The 16878-nt window shown below is 58.1% G+C and overlaps 2 protein-coding genes across 2 annotated transcripts; both read right to left on the minus strand.

Moving 5' to 3' along the window:
- Positions 1–1195: 1195 nt before the first annotated feature.
- On the minus strand, positions 1196–4445 carry LOC135328062 (interferon-inducible GTPase 5-like). Its single transcript, XM_064510220.1, has 2 exons — positions 3856–4445; positions 1196–2857 (listed from the first exon to the last, which is right to left on the minus strand). The coding sequence occupies exons 1-2, from the start codon at positions 4002–4004 to the stop codon at positions 1522–1524; spliced, it is 1485 nt and encodes a 494-aa protein (XP_064366290.1). The 5' UTR covers positions 4005–4445; the 3' UTR covers positions 1196–1521.
- Positions 4446–7357: 2912 nt separating this feature from the next.
- LOC135328063 (interferon-inducible GTPase 5-like) lies at positions 7358–10989 on the minus strand. The gene is made up of 2 exons (XM_064510221.1): positions 10780–10989; positions 7358–9782 (listed from the first exon to the last, which is right to left on the minus strand). The coding sequence occupies exons 1-2, from the start codon at positions 10926–10928 to the stop codon at positions 8447–8449; spliced, it is 1485 nt and encodes a 494-aa protein (XP_064366291.1). The 5' UTR covers positions 10929–10989; the 3' UTR covers positions 7358–8446.
- Positions 10990–16878: the final 5889 nt, after the last annotated feature.

The raw sequence follows: 16878 nt of genomic DNA on the forward strand, positions 1-16878 counted from the left end.
TCCAGGTAGTCCCATACCAGACCAAATCCAAATCCACGCAATCTTTGCCAAGAACGTCCTGAGTGAGGCCTTAGCACTCTTGTCTTCCTGCCCCTCACTCTAAACAACTGCCGGATAATGTCCCGGCAACATCAGCACTTGCTACGTCTTCCTACCTGCTACAGCGAGACTCTCCCCCGGTCCAGCTGCTTGTGTGTTTGCTGCGGCAGGAGCAGCCGACATGGAAGGGGGGATTTTCTGGCACAGCCATCTCACCTACAGGCGGCATTGCTCTGGGCACGCTTGCACAGCCGGAGCACAGGTGCCTGGATGAGGCAAAGATCCGAGCCGCTCCTCTGGTCAGAATTGCCTTTCTCCCCCTTCTGCAAACTAAAGCAGCACTTGCTTCTCAGCAAGCTGGGTCAGATCTAGGGCAAGAGACTTCCACAGTGGCTGTTCTAAGTGTACTTTATTTTACTGCTGTGACGGCCGCGCAGCAGCACCCCGGAGCAGGCAGGAGAGGCTGTGTCCTGGGTTGTCCCCACGACACACATGGTGCAAATGAAGAGCAGAGAGAGTCCTCCCTAGCCTGGAGCACTGACCATCCCAGGGGGAGATGGCAGGGGCGTCCAAGGGAGAGGGGCAGCGCCAAGAGGGGCGAGGTGTGCATGGCAAGGGTAGCATGCAGCCCCTGAGGGCTCCATGGGGCTGGCACCTCATGGCCAAGCTGGGGCAGGGGGGTGTTTTGTGGGTTTGGGTGTGTCACCTTTGGGGAAAGCAGATGGCAGCTGCTGGGGCAGCCAGGCAGAAGGCCAAAGTGGGCACTGAGGATGCATGTGGCCAAGGGCAGACGTGGACTTGGGTCTGGGACTCGCAGACTCCCAGAGCAGCTGGTTTCTCCTCAGCGACGCGGAAGGCAGCACACCAGCCCCAGTGGAGACATCTGCCCTGCAGGCAGCCACGCTGGAGAGAGGCATCCCTGCCACATGGTGCAGGATCTTTGTTCTCCGGGCTGCAAGACTTCTCCTTAACCGGACTGTCCTTCAGCTCTTCAGAAGCAGAGCCTCAGGGAATAATCACTGGTGGCCTCCTCGAGGCAGAGATTGTAATCTGAGCCTGCACCCCAGCGCTAGCACCAGGGACACGTGGCTGGGGACTTCACCCAACACACAGGCCTGATGCCAGCGTCCCTCGGCATCTATGCTGGAGAGCCCCAGCCCTCAAGTGGCTCCCAAAGGAGATGCCTCTCTGCCCAGACGCTCCTCCTGAGAGGCTCCTCCTGAACCACAGAGCTTCCAGGTGAGAACGTCTCCTGCTATGCCCACCTCTGCGTCCCCTTGGTCACACTGCTCCTGAGCTGTCCTGGTGCCAAGACACACAGCGCTTCAGCAGTTCACCCCACTCCCCGGCACCACCAGAGCACCCCGCAGCACTTCCAGACAGCAAGGCATTGGCCACCCGTGCAGAATGCAGATGGCCGGACTCAGCCCCTCTCCCCTCTGCTCTTGGGAGCTCCCCACATTCCTTTCACACACTTTGTGCTCAGCTCCCCTTTGGGCTATTCTGACTCGTCCCCTCTAAAGCCCGCTGCAGAATACGTTCAGCATCAGCAGCAGCATCAGACAGGAAATTCCTCAACCGAAAGAACGTGCTAGGGAAAGCAATTGCTGCCGACAACAGACAGCCTACCACCTGACAGTCTTTGGAAAAGGCATTCATCACAAGTGGAATGTATTGCACAGCACCCCCAAAGCTTTTGGTCAACAGCTTCATTACAAGATCCTTGGATATTTCGTGGTGCAGGGGGGACCTCATGACAGCCTTCAGCTCCTCAACAGGCTTGTCCACCTGCTCTGCAAGTTTCTGGAGGGAGTCCTCAGCCAGGCCAAAGGTCCGGCAGTACTCTTGCAGGGATGTCACCAGGATTGCAATATCAACAGCGGTAGGGAGAGCCCTGGAGGGAACAGCAGGTGTTAAACATGACGCAAGGCTCTTCAGCCAGACATACTTCATCAGCTCCTCCTTCTTCTTTCTCAGCACCTCCTTTGAAGTGACGGCCAGGGACCGTAGGAAGCTGAGTTTCTTCTGGCTTGGCAGATCATCCAGGAAGGTCCACAACAGTCTGGGACCATCGTACTTCCTGCCAAAACCATCCCTGCAGACAAGAAAGACTTGAGGGGAGCTTATGCCCAGCTCTGCCAGCTTCCTTTCACAGTCCTGACGGATCCTATCCAGGACTGTCCTCTCATCATAGCGCTGTGACCGGGTCGCAGTAGCTTTCTTCCCTTTGGCCTTCAGGACTCCCTCCTCATTGTAGAGTCTTTGCTCATTGCTCACGTCCTGATCCACCTTGGAGCGCACAAAGTAGAAATGCTTCCCCCGAGCCTGAATTGCCTCTGCCAGAATCGCAGCATTGCATGTGAAGCGGCTGGAGGAGATGATGATGAAGAAGTCATAGCGGTCGAACTGCACCTGCTGCAGGTAGGTGTCTGGTCTGAAATTGGGTGCCCCAATGCCAGGCAGGTCCCAGAAAGTCACGTGGGAGTCCTGGGGGCAAGGATAAGGGCTGCACTGCACCGTTGTCTCTGTCACTCCAACCTCAGCTGCACCCTCCTCATGGTCCTGCAGGCCACGCACGGCATTGATGAAAGACGATTTCCCGGAGCCTGACTCTCCTGTTACAGCAATGTGGAGCTGGATCTTTTCTTCATTAGCCAGGATCTCCTGGGCTTTTGTAGCTGCTGCTGTGAGGTCTCCTTTCTCTACTGCAGCCCTTATCTCATTCATGTCTCCTTTAGAAATATGGGGAAGTGCCTCCGCCTCCAAGTCTGCGTCAGCGCTGGCCATGGCGGCTGCAGTGAGTGGGTGTCCGGTCAGCCTGGAAGAAGAGCAGAGGCTTTCTCTTTGCATTTGCAGCAGCAGAAAGAGGAACTGAGCACAAGGCGTGAGCCCCAGGCAGAGCGTGGGCACCAAAGCAGCCTGTCCAGCATCCCTGCTCCCCCCGTGCCGGCCACGGTGAAGCCCAGCCAAGCCTGGGGTACAAGGAAGGACCCTGAGGCTGTGCATGCTGGGAGGCAGAAGGAGCCCTGGGGAGCCTGGGCCAAGGTGCTGTGGGGCTGCAGAAGAGGGACGAGAGCTGGGATGGGGTGAGGAAGCAGCAGAAGAGGCATTTTGGGGGCTGCCTCAGAGCTGAGGGACAACGGCTGGGTGGAGGGGGGTGCCTTGTCTCAGAGAGCACTGCCGGGAAATGGGCCCAAGCATGGGGCAGATGGGCTGGGGGAGCACACAGCGGGGTGGCCCGGAGGGTCCCGTCTCTTGCTGGCTGCTTGAAGAGCTCAGGGAAACCTCAGCCCCTGCACCAGGACCAGGCACAGCACAGTAAGAACCACCACGTGAACCGGCCCGACCTCCCTCGGGGACCATGGCCTCATCTCCGCACACGCAGACCCCTCTAGGGCAGCCCCAAGCCCAGCCCCAGCCCTCGCGCAGGCGGGACTTGCTTCCGCCACTCGTGGAGCTGGGGGCAGCTCTGAGCACAGGGTGCCAGATGGGGGGCTGCTGGGACCTAAGAGATGCGCTGCTGCAATCACACACACTCCCTGCAAGGAGACACATGTCCTCCAGGGAGACTGAAGCCCTCTGGAAAGCAAGACCTTCCAGGTCATAACAAGAAGGGGGTGAGCGGGCATGGAGGTGGGGGCAGCACAAAACTGCCTGCTCCAGTTTGCTCCTCTGGACCATCAACTTCCAGACAACCCCAGTCCCATGGAAACTGGCATTCTGCTCCTCTTCCCCCGACAAACACAGCACAACCTCTGCCTCATCCCCCGAGGACGCTGCCCACACCCTCGCTCCCTCACACCTCTGCAGCAGTACCTGGCGCCTGGGCTGGGCTGCCCAAGGGAGCTCTCACACCTCCGGGCGGCAGCTGAGGACGAACAAAAGGCTCCTGGCTGGCCCACACAAGCCTTGTGCTCCCGCTCTCCTTCCCTCCCTGCACTCTCCTGCTCTCTCTGAGTTTGCATGTTCAGCCCAGGTGTGACATGCAGCCAAGAGGGCTGGGTTTGCCTTTAAGGAGGCTCCTGACAAACCACCCGCGGGAGTTTCCTCCACAAAGCCAGGGAAGGCAGCTCCGCTGGCGGGGAAAAGTCTCCCTGCTCACTAAGGGCAGGTTCCTGCAGCAGGCAGGAAGGGCAGGAGGGAGCCCGCGTGCACAGCCAGCTCCCCCCACTGCTCCTGCCACGCTGACTCCCCACGGCAGTCCTGCCAGCAGTGGGTATCGTCTGGGCTCTTGCAGAGGGCCCCTAGCCCTCAGGGGCAGCACAGCCCCAGACGGCCTCTCCTGCGGTCACCCTCCAAGAGCCTGACCCACAGGCCTGTCTTGCTTGGCCTGTGTTGGCCCCTGCTCTGGGACATTGGATCCCAGAAAAGTCCAGGTTGGAAGGGTCCTCTGGAGACCATCTGGTCTGACTTTCTCTTGGGAAGCAGGGCCTTCGATTAGGTTTTCCAGAGCCCTGTCAAGGCGAGCCTTGAGTATTGCCAGGGACCGGGAGTCCACCACTTCTCTGGCCTTTCTTTTCCACTGGTCCATTGTTCTTACGGTGAGGGATTTTTTTCCTCATATCCAGCAGCATTTTCCCCAAGAAAAAGCCTGTGCCTGCTGCTGCTTCTCCTGTCACCATCCATCCTTATGAAGACAGGGCTCTCCGCTCCTCTGTAACTCCCACGTAGGAACCGGCACACTGCGATTAGATCCCCAGCAGCTCGAGCTTCTCCAGGCTGCAACAGACCCAAATCCTTCAGCCTTTCTCCATAGGCAAGTTCTCCAGCCCTCTAACCACCTTGCTGGCCCTCTGCCAGACGCTCTCCCATTTGCAATGTCTCTCTTGAACAGGAGGGACCGAGACTGGACACAGTTGCCCAGGTGTGGCCAAACAAGCACCCAACAGCGTGCAATAATCTCATCACTTCATCCGCTGGCTGTACGTGGTCGCTGGTGCCGCCCAGGACGCAGCGTGCCTTCATCCTCCCTCCGGGGAGGGGAGCTCTCCGCCCTGGCACCTGGAGCAGCCCTGGGCTCCCCACACACCTCCCCCTGGGGCCAGGCGCAGACGCTCCCACCCTGCCCCATGCACCCTCTTCTCACAAAGGCATCTCCAGCACGGCGCAGTGAGGCCACGGGTGCAGGTCACCCCTGCGGCCAGGCTGCCCCCTCTGCCCCTGCTCTCCACCGGTGCCAGCAGAGCCTCCTCCTTGCCAGGGTCCCGTGGGGGAAGGGAGCAGACCTCTGGGGTCGGGCTCTCATCCTGCCTCTCTGCTGGGCGTGAGCTAGGAGAAAAACGACTGGGTCTGCAGGGATGAGGTTTGTAATCCCCGGCGGGAAAGCTGTCTGCACCACGCAGGCCCTGTGCGTGCCAGGTGACTTAGCACAGGCCTTGCAGTTTCTGAACCTCCTTCTCTAGGAGGGGAGAGGAGGCCCCAAGGGTCTCTTGGGGAGGAGACCCGGCCTGGTCACCACTGCAGGACGCAGACGACGGACAAGGAGCCCGTGAAGTCGGTGTTGCGCGGAGCAGACTGGGGTGCGGGCGGCCGGGAGCAGGGCTAAGGTTTTGCTTCACCAGAAAGCAACTGCCTCGCACCACCGAGGCGGGAAAGGGAGCGTGAGGCAGGGCTCCTGGCCTGCCAGGGCCAATGTGGATGCCTGGCTGTGCTATAAAGCAGCGTTTGGGGCTGCAGACGGTGATGGAGAAGAAGCCGGGGGCACCCGTCCTCAGCCACGGACCCCCTCCCACAGCTTGCCTGGGCTCTTCTCCATCGCCTTCCCGGCACCAAGGGCGAGCTGGTCCTCAGGCGACCTGGGGCAGCCAGAACCGCTGCCCCTCAGCTAAAGGCTGCGCGGAGGAGACGCTGGGAGCGGGAGGAGGAGGCACAGCCCAGGCAGAGTCAGACACACAGCCACCACACCCTGAAAGGCAACAAAACCTCACCCAAGGGCAGGAAAGCAAAGTCCTTCCGGCCCCAGACCAGGCACTCTGGTTTACATTTCTTCCCTCTTGCAGGTTTTCTGCTTTCACTTTCTCTGGCAGGCAGGGCTTGGGCAATACAAGGGCGATGGGCTCAGAGGCCTGAGAGCGCGAGCACGCGAGCCAGCTCCTCTCTGCCTATGCGGGAGTAAGGGAAGGAGTCAGCAGAAGGTCCCCCAGCCAGCGCATTTCTTTGGGAGAGTGTGTCTGGTGGGGAAGGGAAGAGCCCCTCTTTGCTCTCCCTCCGCTCACGTCCCCCGCGGCTTTGCTGGGAGCCCCGGCCGTCTGTGCAGCCTGGAACGGCTGTTGCAACAGCTTCCAAAGGGGAAAGGCCTGAACTGTGGGGGACATCTGCCCATGTCCTCAGCGGGGGAACACGCGAGCCCTGTGCAGACAGGATTTCTAACCCTTCCTTCAAGGCAATACTCCGAGAGGGGAAAATCCCAAGCACGGGAGCTGACATCCCAAGCACGGGAGCTGACTCTCCAGCTCACACAGGTCCAGAGGAGGTTTGAGCAGAGGGAAAGCATGCGGGAAATCCCCAGACACATCATTCTCAAGCAAGTTTTTCCACCAGCTCTCGGGTGCTTTAGGCAAAGTCTTGCTGCTACACAAACAGTAAGCATTTGGCACTCAGCAGCATGAGCACTGCTAGAGAATGGGGCCCTCGCTGCTTCCAACAGCTCCTCTGAAACCACCGCAGGGAAGCAGCACATACCCAGAATCCCCAAAGGCACAACCTTGCGGTCCTTCATCATGATGCATCTAAGCAATCGCTAGCAGGGCATTACACAGTGCCCCGGCCAGCTGCCTTGAGGTCTGTGCCCGTGCTCACGTAGCCACAGAATTTGGTACGAATTTGGCTAAAGAAGGTGTCATGCTGGTGGTGCTCTGGGGAGGGACTGGCTCTTTGGAGTGCTTTCTCCAGGTAGTCCCATACCAGACCAAATCCAAATCCACGCAATCTTTGCCAAGAACGTCCTGAGCGAGGCCTTAGCACTCTTGTCTTCCTGCCCCTCACTCTAAACAACTGCCGGATAATGTCCCGGCAACATCAGCACTTGCTACGTTTTCCTACCTGCTACAGCGAGACTCTCCCCCGGTCCAGCTGCTTGTGTGTTTGCTGCGGCAGGAGCAGCCGACATGGAAGGGGGGATTTTCTGGCACAGCCATCTCACCTACAGGCGGCATTGCTCTGGGCACGCTTGCACAGCCGGAGCACAGGTGCCTGGATGAGGCAAAGATCCGAGCCGCTCCTCTGGTCAGAATTGCCTTTCTCCCCCTTCTGCAAACTAAAGCAGCACTTGCTTCTCAGCAAGCTGGGTCAGATCTAGGGCAAGAGACTTCCACAGTGGTTGTTCTAAGTGTACTTTATTTTACTGCTGTGACGGCCGCGCAGCAGCACCCCGGAGCAGGCAGGAGCGGCTGTGTCCTGGGTTGTCCCCACGACACACATGGTGCAAATGAAGAGCAGAGAGAGTCCTCCCTAGCCTGGAGCACTGACCATCCCAGGGGGAGATGGCAGGGGCGTCCAAGGGAGAGGGGCAGCGCCAAGAAGGGCGAGGTGTGCATGGCAAGGGTAGCATGCAGCCCCTGAGGGCTCCATGGGGCTGGCACCTCATGGCCAAGCTGGGACGGGGGGGTGTTTTGTGGGTTCGGGTGTGTCACCTTTGGGGAAAGCAGATGGCAGCTGCTGGGGCAGCCAGGCAGAAGGCCAAAGTGGGCACTGAGGATGCATGTGGCCAAGGGCAGACGTGGACTTGGGTCTGGGACTCGCAGACTCCCAGAGCAGCTGGTTTCTCCTCAGCGACGCGGAAGGCAGCACACCAGCCCCAGTGGAGACATCTGCCCTGCAGGCAGCCACGCTGGAGAGAGGCATCCCTGCCACATGGTGCAGGATCTTTGTTCTCCGGGCTGCAAGACTTCTCCTTAACCGGACTGTCCGTCAGCTCTTCAGAAGCAGAGCCTCAGGGAATAATCACTGGTGGCCTCCTCGAGGCAGAGATTGTAATCTGAGCCTGCACCCCAGCGCTAGCACCAGGGACACGTGGCTGGGGACTTCACCCAACACACAGGCCTGTCCCCAGCCTCCCTCGGCATCTATGCTGGAGAGCCCCAGCCCTCAAGTGGCTCCCAAAGGAGATGCCTCTGTGCCCAGACGCTCCTCCCGAGCGGCTCCTCCTGAACCACAGAGCTTCCAGGGGAGAACGTCTCCTGCTATGCCCACCTCAGCGTCCCCTTGGTCACACTGCTCCTGAGCTGTCCTGCTGCCAAGACACACAGCGCTTCAGCAGTTCACCCCACTCCCCGGCACCACCAGAGCACCCCGCAGCACTTCCAGACAGCAAGGCATTGGCCACCCGTGCAGAATGCAGATGGCCGGACTCAGCCCCTCTCCCCTCTGCTCTTGGGAGCTCCCCACATTCCTTTCACACACTTTGTGCTCAGCTCCCCTTTGGGCTATTCTGACTCGTCCCCTCTAAAGCCCGCTGCAGAATACGTTCGGCATCAGCAGCAGCATCAGACAGGAAATTCCTCAACCGAAAGAACATGCTGAAGAAAGCAATTGCTGCCGACAACAGACAGCCTATCACAGCCCCCACTATGGGGATGGACTTTAAATCAGGGAGTGCATATTGCACAGCACCCCCAAAGCTTTTGGTCAACAGCTTCATTACAAGATCCTTGGATATTTCGTGGTGCAGGGGGGACCTCATGACAGCCTTCAGCTCCTCAACAGGCTTGTTCACCTGCTCTGCAAGTTTCTGGAGGGAGTCCTCAGCCAGGCCAAAGGTCCGGCAGTACTCTTGCAGGGATGTCACCAGGATTGCAGTATCAACAGCGGTAGAGAGACCAGGGATGGGAACAGCAGATGCTCCACATGACGCAAGGCTTTTCAGCCAGACATACTTCATCAGCTCCTTCTTCTTCTTTCTCAGCACCTCCTTTGAAGTGACGGCCAGGGACCGTAGGAAGCTGAGTTTCTTCTGGCTTGGCAGATCATCCAGGAAGGTCCACAACAGTCTGGGACCATCGTACTTCCTGCCAAAACCATCCCTGCAGACAAGAAAGACTTGAGGGGAGCTTATGCCCAGCTCTGTCAAGTTACTTTCACAGTCCTGACGGATCCTATCCAGGACTGTCCTCTTATCATAGCGCTGTGACCGGGTCGCAGGAGCTTCCTTCCCTTTGGCCTTCAGGACTCCCTCCTCATCGTAGAGTCTTTGCTCATTGCTCACGTCCTGATCCACCTTGGAGCGCACAAAGTAGAAATGCTTCCCCCGAGCCTGAATTGCCTCTGCCAGAATCGCAGCATTGCATGTGAAGCGGCTGGAGGAGATGATGATGAAGAAGTCATAGCGGTCGAACTGCACCTGCTGCAGGTAGGTGTCTGGTCTGAAATTGGGTGTCCCAATGCCAGGCAGGTCCCAGAAAGTCACGTGGGAGTCCTGGGGGCAAGGATAAGGGCTGCACTGCACCGTTGTCTCTGTCACTCCAACCTCAGCTGCACCCTCCTCATGGTCCTGCAGGCCACGCACGGCATTGATGAAAGACGATTTCCCGGAGCCTGACTCTCCTGTTACAGCAATGTGGAGCTGGATCTTTTCTTCATTAGCCAGGATCTCCTGGGCTTTTGTAGCTGCTGCTGTGAGGTCTCCTTTCTCTACTGCAGCCCTTATCTCATTCACGTCTCCTTCAGAAATATGGGGAAGTGCCTCCGCCTCCAAGTCTGCGTCAGCGCTGGCCATGGCGGCTGCAGTGAGTGGGTGTCCGGTCAGCCTGGAAGAAGAGCAGAGGCTTTCTCTTTCCATTTGCAGCAGCAGAAAGAGGAACTGAGCACAAGGCGTGAGCCCCAGGCAGAGCGTGGGCACCAAAGCAGCCTGTCCAGCATCCCTGCTCCCCCTGTGCCGGCCATGGTGAAGCCCAGCCAAGCCTGGGGTACAAGGAAGGACCCTGAGGTTGTGCATGCTGGGAGGCAGAAGGAGCCCTGGGGAGCCTGGGCCAAGGTGCTGTGGGGCTGCAGAAGAGGGACGAGGGCTGGGATGGGGTGAGGAAGCAGCAGAAGAGGCATTTGGGGGCTGCCTCAGAGCTGAGGGACAACGGCTGGGTGGAGGGGGGTGCCTTGTCTCAGAGAGCACTGCCGGGAAATGGGCCCAAGCATGGGGCAGATGGGCTGGGGGAGCCCCGAGCGGGGTGGCCCGGAGGGTCCCGTCTCTTGCTGGCTGCTTGAAGAGCTCAGGGAAACCTCAGCCCCTGCACCAGGACCAGGCACAGCACAGTAAGAACCACCACGTGAACCGGCCCGACCTCCCTCGGGGACCATGGCTTCATCTCCGCACACTCAGACCCCTCTAGGGCAGCCCCAAGCCCAGCCCCAGGCCTCGCGCAGGCGGGACTTGCTTCCGCCACTCGTGGAGCTGGGGGCAGCTCTGAGCACAGGGTGCCAGATGGGGGGCTGCTGGGACCTAAGAGATGCGCTGCTGCAATCACACACACTCCCTGCAAGGAGACACATGTCCTCCAGGGAGACTGAAGCCCTCTGGAAAGCAAGACCTTCCAGGTCATAACAAGAAGGGGGTAGGCGGGCATGGAGGTGGGGGCAGCACAAAACTGCCTGCTCCAGTTTGCTCCTCTGGACCATCAACTTCCAGACAACCCCAGTCCCATGGAAACTGGCATTCTGCTCCTCTTCCCCCGACAAACACAGCACAACCTCTGCCTCATCCCCCGAGGACGCTGCCCACACCCTCGCTCCCTCACACCTCTGCAGCAGTACCTGGCGCCTGGGCTGGGCTGCCCAAGGGAGCTCTCACACCTCCGGGCAGCAGCTGAGGACGAACAAAAGGCTCCTGGCTGGCCCACACAAGCCTTGTGCTCCCGCTCTCCTTCCCTCCCTGCACTCTCCTGCTCTCTCTGAGTTTGCATGTTCAGCCCAGGTGTGACATGCAGCCAAGAGGGCTGGGTTTGCCTTTAAGGAGGCTCCTGACAAACCACCCGTGGGAGTTTCCTCCACAAAGCCAGGGAAGGCAGCTCCGCTGGCGGGGAAAAAGTCTCCCTGTGCGTGCCAGGTGACTTAGCACAGGCCTTGCAGTTTCTGAACCTCCTTCTCTAGGAGGGGAGAGGAGGCCCCAAGGGTCTCTTGGGGAGGAGACCCGGCTTGGTCACCACTGCAGGACGCAGACGACGGACAAGGAGCCCGTGAAGTCGGTGTTGCGCGGAGCAGACTGGGGTGCGGCGGCCGGGAGCAGGGCTAAGGTTTTGCTTCACCAGAAAGCAACTGCCTCGCACCACCGAGGCGGGAAAGGGAGCGTGAGGCAGGGCTCCTGGCCTGCCAGGGCCAATGTGGATGCCTGGCTGTGCTATAAAGCAGCGTTTGGGGCTGCAGACGGTGATGGAGAAGAAGCCGGGGGCACCCGTCCTCAGCCACGGACCCTCTCCCACAGCTTGCCTGGGCCCTTCTCCATCACCTTCCCGGCACCAAGGGCGAGCTGGTCCTCAGGCGACCTGGGGCAGCCAGAACCGCTGCCCCTCAGCTAAAGGCTGCGCGGAGGAGACGCTGGGAGCGGGAGGAGGAGGCACAGCCCAGGCAGAGTCAGACACACAGCCACCACACCCTGAAAGGCAACAAAACCTCACCCAAGGGCAGGAAAGCAAAGTCCTTCCGGCCCCAGACCAGGCACTCCGGTTTACATTTCTTCCCTCTTGCAGGTTTTCTGCTTTCACTTTCTCTGGCAGGCAGGGCTTGGGCAATACAAGGGCGATGGGCTCAGAGGCCTGAGAGCACGAGCACGCGAGCCAGCTCCTCTCTGCCTATGCGGGAGTAAGGGAAGGAGTCAGCAGAAGGTCCCCCAGCCAGCGCATTTCTTTGGGAGAGTGTGTCTGGTGGGGAAGGGAAGAGCCCCTCTTTGCTCTCCCTCCGCTCACGTCCCCCGCGGCTTTGCTGGGAGCCCCGGCCGTCTGTGCAGCCTGGAACGGCTGTTGCAACAGCTTCCAAAGGGGAAAGGCCTGAACTGTGGGGGACATCTGCCCATGTCCTCAGCGGGGGAACACGCGAGCCCTGTGCAGACAGGATTTCTAACCCTTCCTTCAAGGCAATACTCCGAGAGGGGAAAATCCCAAGCACGGGAGCTGACATCCCAAGCACGGGAGCTGACTCTCCAGCTCACACAGGTCCAGAGGAGGTTTGAGCAGAGGGAAAGCATGCGGGAAATCCCCAGACACATGTCATTCTCAAGCAGGTTTTTCCACCAGCTCTCGGGTGCTTTAGGCAAAGTCCTACGTATGTGAATGCTTCTGGATCGTTAGTCAAGCCAAGGGTAAAACCGAGAGAGCAACTTCCCCCTTCACCAGGGCGGAAGCGCTGCACCGGGAGCCCCGCTGAGCTGCAGAGCCCATCGTGCTGAGCAGAGTCCGGCCAGGCTGGCCTTTACCCTTCAGCTGTGGGGAAGGCAAAGGGCTGCAGTGAGCAAAGGACAACAGCTTTTGGGCAAACCCTTGCAGGCATCCTGGTGTCGCGGCCCGAAGGGAGTCATTGAGGTCGACCTCCCTCCTCTTGAGGCAAACGACCAAGTTCGTGATGCCCTTGGACTGAATTAAGGTGAAACGACACCAGCCAACCAGTTTTAAGATTTATTAAGGCAAAATGGAATCACACACGCTAAGGAAAAAGAGAGGAAAAGGGGAAGACAGAGAGAGAGAGAGAGAGAAAGACAGATATCACCACCCGTGAATCCAGCGGCATCCCGTTGGTCCTCTTCTCTTGGGAGTCTCGGTGGTGGGGGGGGCAGTGGCGGGAAGCTCCCGTCTGGTTCGGCTGACTCCGCTCGAGTTCCTCAGTTGTTGCAAACAAGCCCCCCCCCATTCACGCAGTCTGCAGTTGTTATAGGTTCTTGCCCCACCTCCGGGAGGTGCTTCCTCACTTCCCATGCAGATTAACTGTCATGCGCAGTCCGCCCTCTCGGAACCTTCCAGAAACGGGCTGGGGCATCTGGGGGTCTCCTGCTCTTGCCCAGATGGCAAATGAGTACGTGCGGTTCGTGCCCTAGAGATGACCTTCTGCCCTTTTCACGCCCTTTTTACCTCGTGCAGGTGCACGAGGTTGTTTACCTCGCGGACGGCTCCCGGGGTCGCTGGCACAGCATTGCCCGACGCACCTTGGCAGCAGCGGCTTTGCAGCAGCAGCAGCAGCAATGTCGAGACAAAACTGCATGTAGAGAACCAGTCCTCTACACCTGGGAGAAATGAAAGGCAAGGCTGCAAGCTGAGGGCAGAGGTGGGGCTCTGAGTTGCCCTAACCCAGAAACCCCGCTCTCCTGGCAGATGAGGAATTTCTCGTCTTCCCCTCCAGAGCACCGGCTCTCTCACCGCATCACGATGTGCACGGAGCAGCCTAAAGCCCAGGCAGTCTGGGGCACGGGAACACCCAAATGCCAAGGCACAGATGCAGCACCCTGGGTTCTACACAGATAGTCGAGTTAGCAGCTGCTGTTCGAGCCTTTACACTGTTCAAGGCACAGCCTCTGAATGTTGTTGCTGATTCTCTTTACGTTACGGGCATTATTCAGCGTCTGGAACGATCCTTTTTAAAAAGTCTGACGAACAAACAGTTGTTTCTTCTTTTGAAGCAACTGTTGTTTTGTTGGAGCAAAGAGAGCATGACTATTTTGTTTTACATGTTTGCTCTCATACCAATCTACCTGGACCGATTGCCCAAGGCAGTCGCGTTGCTGATCATTTTACGGCAGCTGTGTTGACACCTAACACCTATCAGCAGGCCGGAATATCCCATGATTTTTTCCATCGAAATGCTAAGGCGTTACAGAAAACTTATCATATTACTAGGGACCAGGCTCAGAATATTATTCGAAGTTGCCCTGATTGCCAAGATGTATCCCCGTTACCACCCTACTCAGGAATCAACCCTCGAGGCCTGCAACCTTGCAGTATCTGGCAAACAGACGTTACCCGTTATCTCTCATTTGGAAGACTGAAATATGTTCACGTCTCTGTAGATACCTTTTCCCATTACGTTGTCGCTACTGCCCATGTTGGAGAGAAAAGCCGTGATGTTTGTCGTCTTTGCCTGCCTTGTGCAGGATCACTATTAATTCGCAGAAGTTTATTGCACTTACACGATTGCACTGATAAGTTGTAGATAGAATATAATTGCACTGATAAGTTGTGGATACAACACGACCTCACTGATAAGTTGTAGATAGAATCAGAGTGGAAACCTTTTTAAGGGATACGACTGGACGTGAGGTTTGGGGGCATAAGATAAGAGGGCACTGACGTGTGAATTGGTAATCTTGGTAGGATTTCTAACCCTTGTTATCTGTCTCCCCTACCTGACAAGCTTTAAGTTTAATAACTAAAAAGGGGGGATATGTTGGGGACGAAGATAGAATGATGCTGTGTAAGACAGCAGAGAATCTCTAAGGCAGAAAGTAATGATGTGGTAACTATGATTTGTGGCCAGAATGTGTGCACGTGAGTTGCCAGTGATCATGTGCCTTCCTGCCTATGTGCCAGCAGCTGCGGTGGGCCTGTCCTGCTGGACTGTCCTGCCCGCCTGCCAGGCATCAGAGGACGTCTTCCTACCTATCACAAGATGCCACAATGCCAAGGAGATACTTGGAGGAGTGGCTGAGCTTGATTGCTATATAACCAGCCATTGTGTTTTCAATAAAGGAGCTTTTGCACTCCCCTACCTGAGGTCCGTGTTGTCGTATGCCACATTTGGGGATTCTGGGTATGTGCTGCTTCCCTGCGGTGGTTTCAGAGGAGCTGCTGGAAGCAGCGAGGGCCCCATTCTCTAGCAGTGCTCACGCTGCTGAGTGCCAAAAGCTTACTGTTTGTGTGGGAGCAGGACTTCCCGTCTCAGGGTGTCCTCCCTTGTCTGCCCTATCCATACAGTCAAAGCATAGCTGATGTGGAGGGTGTCCAGAGTCAGCATTTCCCTTCTGGGGCAAAGTACGCTATTGTGGCACGTGTAGAGAACCGGTACTAAATGCGGTTTTGTCTCGACATTGCTGCTGCTGTGGCAGAGCCGCCACTGCCAAGGCGCATCGGGCAATGCCGCGCCGGCGCCCCCGGGAGCTGTCCGCGAGGTGAACAACCTCGTGCACCTGCATGGGGGAAAAAGGGGGCAAAAAGGGCAGAAGGCGGCTTCTAGAGGAACAGCACGTCTGGCACGAACCGCACGTACTCATTTGCCATCTGCGCATGAGCAGGAGACCCCCAGATGCCCCCAGCCCCTTTCTGGAAGGTTCCGGGAGGGTGGACTGCGCATGACAGCTAATCTGCTTGGGAAGTGAGAAAGCACCTCCCAGAGGGGGGCAAGAACCTATAAAAACTGCAGACTGGGTGAATGGGCGGGGCTTGTTTGCGACGACTGAAGATCTTGAGTGGAGTCAGCGGCACATCATCGGACTCGGAGTGGCAGTAGCTAGTTTCTTTTCTCCTTTTCCAGCTTTCTCTGACTTTTCCCCTCACCCTTGTTGCCCTCTCCCCTTCGCCTTTCCCCACCTTTTCTCCCCACTCCACTGAAAATAAAGTTAAAAGGTTGTACAATATTTGACCGGTTTTAGGGTCTTAATCTCGCCCTTGGGATCGTAACGAAACCTTCCCGATATTGGATCGGGACAGCACGTTTCCATCCAGAGTGGGCAGTAAGCCCAAGCTTCATTGCCTTTGCTCATGGGAGGGGGACATCCCAGTGTGCTACAAAAGGTTCCCCTTGCTCTGAGTGGCTCTGTCGGGCCCCTGCTCTGCCCACTGCACCAGGCAAGGCTGCGGCCCCCGTCTCTGCGGACCCTGCTCTGCCTCACCTGTGTTGCAGGCCTGCCCAGCACTGATGCCAGGTAGCACATGCCACACGCATGCCTGGTTTACCCACCAACTCCACGGGGCTTCCTGGTGCTGCGGGAAGCGTGGCCCCGGGACGTGGGCTAGAGGACTCAAAGCTCCCTCCGCTCTCTCTTCCATGGCCCTGGCGAGGAGGCCTGCAGCTGTCTTGAAAAGAAGGGAGCTACTTCCACCACTGCCTGTGCTGCTCTGTGGCCCAGGAGCACAGGAAAAGGGTGCTGCATCTGTGCCTTGGCATTTGGGTGTTCCCGTGCCCCAGACTGCCCGGGCTTTAGGCTGCTCCGTGCACATCGTGATGCGATGAGAGAGCCGGTGCTCTGGAGGGGAAGACGAGAAATTCCTCATCTGCCAGGAGAGCGGGGTTTCTGGGTTAGGGCAACTCAGAGCCCCACCTCTGCCCTCAGCTTGCAGCCTTGCCTTTCATTTCTCCCAGGATGCCTGCAAGGGTTTGCCCAAAAGCTGGTGTCCTTTGCTCACTGCAGCCCTTTGCCTTCCCCACAGCTGAAGGGCAAAGGCCAGCCTGGCCGGATTCTGCTCAGCACGATGGGCTCTGCAGCTCAGCAGGGCTCCCAGTGCAGCGCTTCTGCCCCGGTGAAGGGGGAAGTTGCTCTCGGTTTTACCCTTGGCTTGACTAACGATCCAGAAGCATTCACATACGTAGGACTTTGCCTAAAGCACCCGAGAGCTGGTGGAAAAACTTGCTTGAGTATGATGTGTCTGGGGATTTCCCGCATGCTTTCCCTCTGCTCAAACCTCCTCTGGACCTGTGTGAGCTGGAGAGTCAGCTCCCGTGCTTGGGATGTCAGCTCCCGTGCTTGGGATTTTCCCCTCTCGGAGTATTGCCTTGACGGAAGGGTTAGAAAGCCTGTCTGCACAGGGCTCGCGTGTTCCCCCGCTGAGGACATGGGCAGATGTCCCCCACAGTTCAGGCCTTTCCCCTTTGGAAGCTGTTGCAACAGCCGTTCCAGGCTGCACAGACGGCCGGGGCTCCCAGCAAAGCCGCGGGGGA

This window comes from Dromaius novaehollandiae, chromosome 4 (assembly GCF_036370855.1).
Source record: "Dromaius novaehollandiae isolate bDroNov1 chromosome 4, bDroNov1.hap1, whole genome shotgun sequence".
NCBI lineage: Eukaryota > Metazoa > Chordata > Aves > Casuariiformes > Dromaiidae > Dromaius > Dromaius novaehollandiae.

What these genes read in the sequence shown, in the direction of transcription:
- LOC135328062 (XM_064510220.1), bottom strand. Translation starts at nt 4,004, where the DNA reads ATGCAAACTCAGAGAGAGCAGGAGAGTGCAGGGAGGGAAGGAGAGCGG. An exon ending in CAGCCCAGCCCAGGCGCCAG is followed by an intron (nt 2,858 to 3,855) that starts GTACTGCTGCAG and finishes CTCTTCTTCCAG; the next exon opens with GCTGACCGGACACCCACTCA.
- LOC135328063 (XM_064510221.1), bottom strand. Translation starts at nt 10,928, where the DNA reads ATGCAAACTCAGAGAGAGCAGGAGAGTGCAGGGAGGGAAGGAGAGCGG. An exon ending in CAGCCCAGCCCAGGCGCCAG is followed by an intron (nt 9,783 to 10,779) that starts GTACTGCTGCAG and finishes CTCTTCTTCCAG; the next exon opens with GCTGACCGGACACCCACTCA.